The following is an 11,331-nucleotide window of genomic DNA, read 5'->3' as shown; positions in this document are numbered from 1 at the left end:
GTGCAGATTAAATATGTTACATTGTAAACTGTCCATTCATTTACATTGCTAGAGGGAAGCAATTCTAAGTAACTCAGTGGGTGGTTTTGGAGTCGGAGCCGTAGCCTACAACCCGTAGACTTTCTGTATAGTAAACCACTTTTCACTGTAAATTCAGATTTAATTGCTCACATTGTCACCTTAGAGTGAGTTAGCAGCGAATTACTGGACTCAGGTGACCGAAGGGTCCAATTCACCGGTCGTCAGACAGCATGAGTTTGCAGCTGGCCTACTATAAAAGTCAAATGTATAGCCAGGTCACAATAGTCATATTTTTTGCTAAAGCTGACATAGAGGACAAAGATTAAATGTATATCCTAGACCTAGACCTAGACTTTTCTGCATACATCCCAGGCGGCCAGGTTTTTTTCTAAAGGTGTGCACTGACGTATTGATTCTTGACTGTTGCTGTTGTCGCACTCTGGTCGTAAATCAAGCGAAACATCGCGTAGCTTACGGCACTATACTGCTATTGGCCAGACGATTCCTACGTTGAAGCTGCCGGTGACTGCAGCGAGATGCCGGATAACCGGCGGAATGAATAATAATACATGGAAAGGCGAGCTAGTGACCAATGATATAGATTTCTGTCAATTTTCTTCTATCTTGTTATAGTGCCACTGTGATACCGCAGTCCAATGTTCAAGAGCAGGATTACCAAGTGGGAAATGACACAGCTTAGCCATATAGCTCGCTAACCATGATAGGTTAACGCTAGGTCATTTGTTGGTTTTGCTGTTTAGTCAACGTTCTAAAATTGAACTAGTGATATGGTCAATAATATAGTACTGTATAGGTAGGTACCAACATATCAAGGAAATAGAAAACGTATTATTATAAGAAGAAGGATGCATTTGGCAGATTTCATTGCTGGCTCAGTTGGAGGTAATGCATTGCACCGTCCCATTGTTTTAACTTGTATAATCTACAATTATGACAGTGTTGATAATACAGCTGAAGGTCACACGATTTACGAAGAATACTTTGTAATCGTCAAGCAATCGTCATTGTATATGAAGACACGATATCTTATCGTCTTCATTTGTTCTGTGTGCAAATACTGTACCACACATTAAACGAAACATGGTATATGCTATGCCATAACCCGTTATCGCAGTTGTAATACTTCCTACAAGTGGATGCTTAGCTTGCAATGTTTTCTGTCTAGGGGCCTTTGGTGTAGCTGTGGGCTATCCGTTGGATACAGTGAAGGTAGATGTGAAAAATGACGAATATATATTTTCTAAATGCTTGGTTAAAATAATCAGGTTATACCCTTCATTCGATTTTTGAAAACATTTGACTTGTAGGTGAGACTGCAGACGCAACAAAGATTCACAGGTGTCTGGCAATGCATCCTGTCCACTAGTAAAGAGGAAGGGGTAGGTTCTTTGAGATCACTCCTTACAATTTACAGTCCTGTTGGCACATTCTTGACCCCAGCACTTTGACTCAACAGGTCAGGGGCTTTTATAAAGGCATGTCGATGCCTGTTACCACAGTGTCCGTAAGCTCCTCAGTGGTTTTTGGTGTATACAGAAACGTTCTACAGTGCCTGCGTCAGCTGCGACACGGCAGTCAAGAGGCGCCCTCAGCCAAATTGGACATCTTCCTTTCGGGGCTGGCCGGAGGTGTCGCTCAGGTAACGCTTCTGATGTGTTATTACCCTTTTAACTCAGTATTCATCAAGTACTGTGTCCATAGTGAACTAGCAAAATAATTGTCACATTAGATAAGAAAAAGATGACCCATATGCCAGCCAGGAGTGCCCCATCTTAATAGGGGCTTTGGAATATCTGCCCTGCCCTGTTACATTTCTGTTTCACGTGAAGCGTCTCATTAATTTCAATTTCTAATGAATAGACTGGAGAACTACCAAGATGGTAAAACCAGTTTGAGTCTGAGTCATTTTTTTAATTTTATTTTTAAAGGTATCAGTGATGGCCCCTGCTGACATTGTAAAAGTGCGACTTCAGTGTCAGACAGAACCAATCAAGGCCATGGACCAGCAGTTCAAGCCCAAATATCGTGGGCCCATACACTGCTTGATCACCATAGTCCGTGAGGAAGGCTTCTTGGGGCTTTACAAGGGAGCTGGGGCTCTTGCCCTACGAGACGGCCCTTCCTTCGCCACGTACTTCCTCACCTACAACACCATCTGTGATTGGCTGACTCCCGAGAAGGAGAGTAAACCAGGTAAAGGCACCCACACCGTGAAAAATGCACGGCTCTCTTTTCTTAAAAGCACAATTAGATTTCCTGACATTGTGAAAGGGTTTTATTTTTTATATTTTATTTTAGAATGGAAGATGATATTGTAATAAGATTGCTTGAAGCGTTGTGATGTGGTTTTTAAATTTCAGAGTGGAAGGTGGTGCTGTTTGCTGGCGGAGTGTCAGGCATGTGTGGCTGGTGCTTCGGGACCCCAATGGATGTGATCAAGGCTCGTCTACAGATGGACGGCCTGGGAGAGAGGAGATACAGGGGCTTTTTCCACTGCATCACGGTCAGCATTCGAACAGAGGGACCAGGCGTGCTCTTCAAAGGCCTTGGGCTCAACTGCATACGTGCCTTCCCAGTCAACATGTCCGTGTTTGGCATGTATGAGCTAGTCATTCGATTACTACGCCCAGTCTCTTAGACCGGCAGCATCTTAAGGTGTAGCGTCAGGAAGTAATAAGCCACCAGGTGTTTGGACTACACAAAATAATGGATTATTACTTTCTCAATCTGGACTACCTCTCACCTCAATGTGCCTACAGCAGTAATTTATCGTTATAGTACTGGAACAATACTTTTGCAGTGACTACCTCATCACACAATTTGCTGTTTTTATCATTAAGATCTATTCATTCATAAGGTTCTCATTTTAACTACCTTGAACATAATCCTTTTTACTGTAATTATTCATGCTCTGACACAACATTTAACCATATTTAATTAATCAGCTTGCAGATGTTTGGTGTATTATCTGGATCCATATCAGTGACCTCATTGTGCTGCTATTTAAGTCACTCATTTCATGCTTGATTATTACAATACAATTACATATCTCACCATCCCTATTCATGTAGATCTGTGCATTCATATTGAATACTGAACAAAGTGAAATTATCTTGAACTGTACCTCAAATTAATGGCAGGATTTTGTTTAGTTTAGTGAAGGTACATTCAAAGATACATCACATTCCATAGCACAAACTGAATAACATTGTGTCCGCCACAGCTCTCTGCAGTCGGCCAGAGCCTTTGTGAAGATAAAAACAAAGAAAGTAACATAAAAATGGTGGCCTGGTTGTTCACTACTGTATCAGGCATAGTTGGTGCTTCCAGAATGTTTTGTTTGTTCCTTTTCTGCACAATCAAGGATCATCCCGTCTGTCATCATTTCATTTTGTACACAAGAACATTTCCTGTGAGGATGGATACATTTAGTTTTATGAAGTGATCTTGTTTGGAATGTTGCTGCCAAATTCCTGTAATTTCCCACAAAACACAAATCCAGCTGTGTTTTGCTAATTTTCCGATAGTAATATAAGAGTTTTATGGGATTTATTTGTAAATATTGATTCACCATACAAATATGTAATATAACCTATTGTGTTGTTCATAGAACATCATATCTATATTTAACTGTGAAATAAAAACTCAAACAAAAGATGGACACTGTCATACGCATTTATTTCAGTTTTCGTACAGCTGAAATCTTTCTGAATTTATCATGCTCTTGTGCACTGCTTTAGACTAGATTTCCTAGACGTACAATGTGCAAGGTAACTGTTAAAGAGACATTAAGGTGTTTGTTTCTGCCTTCAAGTTATGAAATGGTTGTATAAGCACATGTAAAGGCTCTTTATGTGGTGGAACTGAAGACAACATGATACTGTGCTGCAAGGAAGTACAGCATTAAAACGCAGCTACACCCCCCCCCCCCCCCCCCCCAACTGCCTTACTGCACTCGGTCAGTGTAACCACCCACTAGTAGTTGAAGTCTAACTTTCGTGGTGTCATGAACTGTTTGACCATGTCCTCTGTGACCTGCTTGCGTCTCTCTTGATGGGTAGAAATTATTGGCTGAAGGGTTTCGATCAACATTTTCTTCAGTTCTCCTGTCAACAAGGCACCACTGGAATAATCCTGGAAACATAGATGAATTACAGAGTGTCAACAACACTTCCCAAAACATGGGCAGTCCTTACCAAAAGAGTTTGGTCCAAGCCATAATCTCAGAGATGCTTCATTTTGGAGGGCCTGTTATATTTCAAGTAAGATTTGATTGGCTCTGCCTATGCCATTTTTAAATCAATACTTACTTAAACTTATACTACCCTGTCACTAGCTACACTGTCACTTTTGTTTGCTTATCCCAGATTGTGTGAAGCTTCCAAGAACACTTGCAGGTCATACACGTTACATACAACTTATTCAGGCTGGAGTTCATAGGAATGAAGCTTCCAAGAATATTGACTTAGACAAGTTCAGGAAGAGGTTTACTGTGTGAAATATCTGAATTACACAACCTCATCCCTCCTTAGGTATTTTGAAGTGCCTATAGGCTGTTTAGTAACTATTTGGCATTTGACCTGAACGTAAAAGTATATATATTTTTTTAAAAGTGTAAAGATAAAGCTGTGTAGTGACATTCACCTGTCGTATTTTCTCGAGCTGTTCGTCGTCCTCCAGGAAGAAGGTGAGGTACATGAAGGCCACGTCCACCTCAGTGTTGCCACCATGTTTCCTGTGCTCCTCAATAGTATCCTTGCCTCCAGAGAATGCGTACTTGTTCACCTGTGAGGCACATTATGTTTCACTGGCTTTAGTTACAAAAACACAGGATTGAGAAGAGAGTAAGTCAGTTCAAGTGAATATAAAGAACACTTTGACCACTTTGGACTGTCTTGTTGCAAAACCACAACAGCAGGATCAATTCAGACAAGACTAAACGTGCTTGAGTGAAAACCAAGTACTTTCACCCTTGTTGGATACAGTTTGCTGTAACTTTCTCAATTATCATCTCATCTTGTACCTAAGGAACCAGTATAAATACACGCCCAGACAATGGAGGTTAACAAGTGATGCTTTCTCAGGGGTATCTGAATGCAGCAGTGTCACCCCATACCTTGGTTTTGATCTGTTTGGGGGTGTCTGTGAGGAAGATAGAGGAATTGGCGTCGCTGGCGCTCATCTTGGTTTGCGCGCCCTGCAGGGCAGGGAAGAACGTTGAGTGCAGGAGCGCTGGTTTGGGGTAGCCGATCCGGGGAGCCACGTCTCTGGTCATCCTGAAGTAAGGATCCTGGGGAAGAGAGAGAGAAGGGGAGAAACACGTTAAAGGGTTGTTAAACCTTCAGACCGCAAACAGAACACCACGCAATAGGGACGCTAAAAGGTGCAGTTGGTTAAAAACTGCCTTGAGATGGAAATACTGTTTCTGTGTATAGATATACAGCCGCGGAAAAAATTAAGAGACCACTTCAAAATTATCAGTTTCTCTGGTTTTACTATTTATTGGTATGTGTTAAAGTAAAATGTACATTTTTGTTTTATTCTATAACCTACTGGCAACATTCCTACCAAATTTCAAATAAAAATATTGTCAATTAGATCATTTTTTTGCAGAAAAATGACAATTGGTCAAAATAGCAAAAAAGATGCAGTGTCTTCAGATCTCGAATAATGCAAAGAAAACAAGCTCATATTCATTTTTAAACTACACAATACTAATGCTTTAACTTAGGAAGAGTTCAGAAATCAATATTTGGTGGAATAACCTTGATTTAAAATCACAACTTTCATGTGTCTTGGCATGCTCTCCACCAGTCTTTCACATTGCCGTTGGGTGACTTTATGCTACTCCTGGCGCAAGAATTCAAGCAGCTCGGCTTCTTTTCATGGCTTGTGACCATCCATCTTCCTCTTGATCACATTTCAGAGTTTTTTTTATGGGATTCTGGTTTCGAAATTGGGCTGGCCATGACAGGGTCCTGATCTGGTGATAGTCCATCCACACCTTTACTGGCCTGGCTGTGTGGCATGGAGCATTGCCCTGCTGGAAAAAACACTTCTCAGAGTTGGGGAACATTGTCAGAGCAAAAGGAGGCAAGTTTTTCTTCCGGGACAACGTTGTACTTTGCCTGGCTGAGGTTTGTAAAAGACCATAAGGATTGAACCAAAGCCGACTGGAGGGTCTCCTAGTTCGTCTTCTCTGATGAGTCCAATTTCACAGTAGGTGCAAGACTCTGTGGCTTGTAGGCCTCTCCAGGTCTCCGTCTAACCATCAGACGACCATGTGTTGGGCAAAGCTGAAAATTGGACTCATCAGAGAAGACGAACTAGGAGACCCTCCAGTCGGCTTTGGTTCAATCCTTATGGTCTTTTACAAACCTCAGCCAGGCAAAGTACAACGTTGTCCCGGAAGAAAAACTTGCTTCCTTTTGCTCTGACAATGTTCCCCAACTCTGAGAAGTGTTTTTTCCAGCAGGGCAATGCTCCATGCCACACAGCCAGGCCAGTAAAGGTGTGGATGGAGTATCACCAGATCAGGACCCGGTCATGGCCAGCCCAATTTCGGGACCTGAATCCCATAAAAAAAACTCTGAAATGTGATCAAGAGGAAGATGGATGGTCACAAGCCATGAAAAGAAGCCGAGCTGCTTGAATTCTTGCGCCAGGAGTAGCATAAAGTCACCCGACGGCAATGTGAAAGACTGGTGGAGAGCATGCCAAGACACATGAAAGTTGTGATTTTAAATCAAGGTTATTCCACCAAATATTGATTTCTGAACTCTTCCTAAGTTAAAGCATTAGTATTGTGTAGTTTAAAAATGAATATGAGCTTGTTTTCTTTGCATTATTCGAGATCTGAAGACATTGCATCTTTTTTGCTATTTTGACCAATTGTCATTTTTCTGCAAATAAATGATCTAAATGACAATATTTTTATTTGAAATTTGGTAGGAATGTTGCCAGTAGGTTATAGAATAAAACTAAAATGTACATTTTACTTTAACACATACCAATAAATAGTAAAACCAGAGAAACTGATAATTTTGAAGTGGTCTCTTAATTTTTTCCGCGGCTGTATATTGGAGACTAAAAGGGACTTCGTTTCTTAAAGAAGAGAAGAAAAAAACCTTAGCTTAACTGCTGACAGTGCATAAAATTTAATTTCCCCTTTTTACCCTATTTCTCAACATATCCTACTATTGGGTGAAACAATACAGTATAGTAGATAAGAACAATTGTTTGCCCAGTCCTGTCTGATTAAAATGACCATCAGCATTACAATAAAACTGTCTGTACAGTCTAGTGCAGTAGAACAGCACAGGCACCTATTTCTGAGTCAACTCTGTCAGATACACTGGAAGAGGACATGGTCCTCTGTATGTGGTTGACCCACATTTTGTGGTGTATAACACGGTCAGACACTGAATATGCTCAAGTGTACACATTTACTTCAAGAAAAATATTTCCTAAGGATGTCTTGTAAACTAAATAGGTTACTGGGACACTACAGCTCATGCGTTCTTTCTCAGTGGTACGCCATTACTGAGGTGGGTGTACAAATGGTGTGTACATGTTCAGGATGGTAAAGCAGGTAAATTAATAAATAATGATAGTAGGGTATTATGTTTTTAAAGAACTTAATAAGAGCAGGTGTGCATGAATAAGGTCACAATCAGATTACTTTAAGGAAGGATACTCAGAAGGCTTATGCGATAACCAAGCCAGTGAGATTTCAGTGATATGAAACAGGACTGGTGATAGTGTCATGGAGAGAGAGAGAGAGAGAGGGAGAGAGAGACAGAGAGAGAGAGAGTTAGATGGAGACAAAAAGAGACAGATACAGAGATAGTGATGATAATGTCAGACCTGGTCAATGGCACAGGGGATGAGACACGTCACGTCCTTCCTGTCATTGAAGATCTGGGGGAAAGAGTTGCTGAAGGAGGGAGCCGCCTGAATCGCTGGGAAGCTTATCTTTCCTGTGAGAGGTCAGGAGAAAGAGATAGTTCAGACAGGGTTGAGCTCTTCAATATTTCAGATATGATATAATAAACCACAGCTAAATATTTTCTAATTTGTTGCATTTCTGGAAGGTATGTGTGTGTAATTTGTCAAACACATGATCGTGGGACGTGACTATTTTACAGAACTATTTTTCCATTATAAAGCAAATATATTACAGTACATGAATCATGTGACTAACCAATGCAATCGCTGTCAGTGAAACCAAAGATTCCCTTTACTTGGTTAAAGGTAACGTGTTTCTGGATCTTCACCACATTTCTGTAGAAGGAAGGACTGCTTCTGTAAAGGGACAAAAGCGCTGCCATATAAGTCAAATGAATTTAATTAAATAATAAAGCATAGTATTAAGACATTTTACAAAAATCATGGCTTTTTGTGAAAGCGTGTTTTGAGTTTTTTTCCTGTGTTGTTTGTATTAGGCCAGGCTTTAAACTGAACTATCAAACAATTTGAAAACTAGCGAGCTAACAACCTAACAGTCTTGCAAATACCAACAGCAGCACATCTGGCACTGATTAAATATTGCTAGCATGCAAACGGGTGACATAGTTGACAATCTCATGCTCTGAAAGCTTTTCTTACATTTTCTCGAGGTGGTCCATTCCAGACCATAGAACTACATAGTGCATAGTCTGGACAGCTATTGGGAATTACAGGTGTGTTTATATGTCCTACACGTGACCATATATCATTATAATGAATTTGAAGATGACACCAAATCTATACAAAATATTTAGCAAATTGTTGCATAGTGCTGATTTAAACAACCTTAAATAACAACAAAATAATGTATTCCTCAGTGGAACATGTCCCTTTCTGAAATGTACAGCTGTAAGTATTACCCCATGTATTCTAGGTCAGAGAAGATGAACGTCTTGTTGACGTCAAAGCCACAGGCGATGATGTCTTTGGCGTTCTCCACAGCAAAGCGTTGGCAATCCTCGAGCGACAGGTCTTTCCAGAGGTACTTCTCATCATCCGTCAGCTGAATGACCAGCGGGATGTCAAACACATCCTGAAGCCACCTTATAACAATCGAATATTGACAACATGGCGTCAAGTTCAAACAACCACACAATATTGCAACATAAATAAAATTGGTATTGCCACATCACCTACAGTTCATAAAAGGGACTTAGTTTCTTGGCAATACAAACACATGTCTGTCCCTAGTTGACAGTACATTTTGAAGGAGAATCTGCTCTTAAATACCTCTGTTGCTTTCTTTTTACAAGTCAAATGTTGAGGTGAGGTAATTCAGCAAAAAACACCACAAAGCAGCATCAGCCCAACAGAATAAGGCTGAGAACAAATGAGGAAAAAGATCTTACTTTGTGAAAATGAAGGGGATGAGATGACCGACGTGCATGGCTTGAGACGAGGGACCGCGACCCGTGTACAGGTAAAACGACTTCTTATTCTCATAGGCATCCAACACAAGATTCATGTCTCTGGAAGAGAAGCAATACACAACTTAAGAGACAGAGGCAGACTTTTAGGGTGTGGAATGAAACAGCTTGTAACCAAACCTCACCTGTGAGAAAAGAATTTTCCTCGTCGCAGAAACCTGTGTGCCCTCTGTCCTGTCACTTTCTCTATTCTGCCCACAAGCTCCTGGTCAATCTTACTGCTGCCAAATCTCACTGAGAAACAAATGATAAAACACACTGATGCATTTAGTCAGTGGCAAACATATGACTATAATAAGGTTTTCAAAGAAAACTTACACCAAAAAATATCAAAACAGTTATTATTTTACCATTGGATTTATACCTACACCATATCATGTTGGTTACAGTGTTTATACCTACCGATGAGCTTGTCGTAGTCGACTCCTTTCGCACTATTTGTGGACACAGTCCAAGGGTCCACCAAATCATCTCCTTCTTCAGAGGCCGGTCCATTATCGGACTGAACCACATTGTCAGTTGGTGGACATCCGGCTTTGTAGTCCTGGCCTGTTAACTTCTTGTAGTCAACTTTCAGCTTCAGCAGCAACTGCACAGCTGTATCAATATCAGCCTGTACATACAAGAGATATTTTACTCATTCATTTTGTATGAAGTGAATAAACACGTGTATTGGTTTTATTCTCTTACCTTGTCTGCCTTTTGTGTTTTAAGGACTCGGACTTGGTCGCCTTGGGCAGACAGCTTCTCGTACATTTCCACTGGGGTCAATCCTACTGACCCATCACCTTCACAGTCCGTCATCTTCAACCCGGTCAAGAACTGTCGGAATATAAACCAGAAAAGGAGTAAGATCATAATTGTATTTACTTAAGTGTATAATGCAAAGATTTACACAAATCTATCACCTCCCGAAAAGCTAAATGGAGAACACAGCATCGTGTACCAAGTGTGCAACATTCTACCTCAACAGTAAAATTATTTTGTATCCCACTATTTTTGTCTGCGATCAGGTCTTATTATGTGTTCTGTGGAGGGGGTGAAGAGTAGTAGCAAATACATTACAGTGACAAAATGGGAACACCAGATCTGTCATAATCCATATGTTGTTATTTGCAACGTTTAGAGTTGCTGCCTATTAATACAAACTCCAAAGCTGGTAACATTGGTGGTGTTCAATCTGTAACTTTGTGACATAAATACATTCATAGCGATGGGGGAAATTGCTGAAAAATCACGTTGTTACACCTACCGTGTGGTGATATTACTTCATTCAACTTGCATCAGCCATCGACTGTATGAACCAGATGGTTAAGCAGGTACAGCATCATCAACGTCCCTAGTGCAACACTTGCAACATCATTGGTTCCCCTAAACAATTTCAAAATCATTTAATTTGAAATGCTCACAGATATATATATATATATATATTCTTTATAAAACACAAAAGGATACATGCATACCAGCATGATAGTTTCCATTATGAATATTAAAAAGATAGTTTGTTGGCCATAAATACAGACTGTAACATGGTGGACGTCTTATGGCGTGACAATGCTGAAATGCTACAACAAAAGTCTCCCCCATACCACAGGCTTTCTTAGCAGTGAGATCATAACTCAAATTGTATGTAATTCCCCTAAAACTTTTATTTTGTAAACACCGCAAAGCCGGAAGTGTAAAGTATTTCCATACCCGGACATATACGCACATTAATTCAAATATCATCGCAATGGCTTTAGTAGTGAGAATTCAAAGAATTACGTTAGTGGTCAAAACGGTGAAGTTTTCTATATTAGGCTTACTGTTGGCTTAGGCTGTCTGGTAACTGGTAAATGTCGGTGGTTAAAGGCAG

General features: G+C 40.4%; 2 protein-coding genes across 2 annotated transcripts; one reads left to right on the top strand and one right to left on the bottom strand.

The window, feature by feature from the left end:
• Window positions 1-816: 816 nt before the first annotated feature.
• slc25a47b (solute carrier family 25 member 47b) lies at window positions 817-3,550 on the top strand. Its single transcript, XM_080850791.1, has 6 exons — window positions 817-924; window positions 1,208-1,251; window positions 1,350-1,421; window positions 1,499-1,681; window positions 1,971-2,235; window positions 2,403-3,550. The coding sequence occupies exons 1-6, from the start codon at window positions 888-890 to the stop codon at window positions 2,678-2,680; spliced, it is 879 nt and encodes a 292-aa protein (XP_080706917.1). The 5' UTR covers window positions 817-887; the 3' UTR covers window positions 2,681-3,550.
• Window positions 3,551-3,958: 408 nt separating this feature from the next.
• wars1 (tryptophanyl-tRNA synthetase 1) lies at window positions 3,959-10,739 on the bottom strand. Its single transcript, XM_080849849.1, has 11 exons — window positions 10,729-10,739; window positions 10,167-10,298; window positions 9,879-10,089; window positions 9,602-9,710; window positions 9,399-9,518; window positions 8,910-9,092; window positions 8,246-8,346; window positions 7,909-8,021; window positions 5,159-5,332; window positions 4,687-4,827; window positions 3,959-4,176 (listed from the first exon to the last, which is right to left on the bottom strand). The coding sequence occupies exons 2-11, from the start codon at window positions 10,278-10,280 to the stop codon at window positions 4,018-4,020; spliced, it is 1,425 nt and encodes a 474-aa protein (XP_080705975.1). The 5' UTR covers window positions 10,281-10,298; window positions 10,729-10,739; the 3' UTR covers window positions 3,959-4,017.
• Window positions 10,740-11,331: the final 592 nt, after the last annotated feature.

This window comes from Sprattus sprattus (genome assembly GCF_963457725.1).
Source record: "Sprattus sprattus genome assembly, chromosome: 13".
NCBI lineage: Eukaryota > Metazoa > Chordata > Actinopteri > Clupeiformes > Clupeidae > Sprattus > Sprattus sprattus.
Note: the sequence above shows the minus strand (reverse complement) of the source record. Positions and strands in the feature narration are given on the sequence as shown.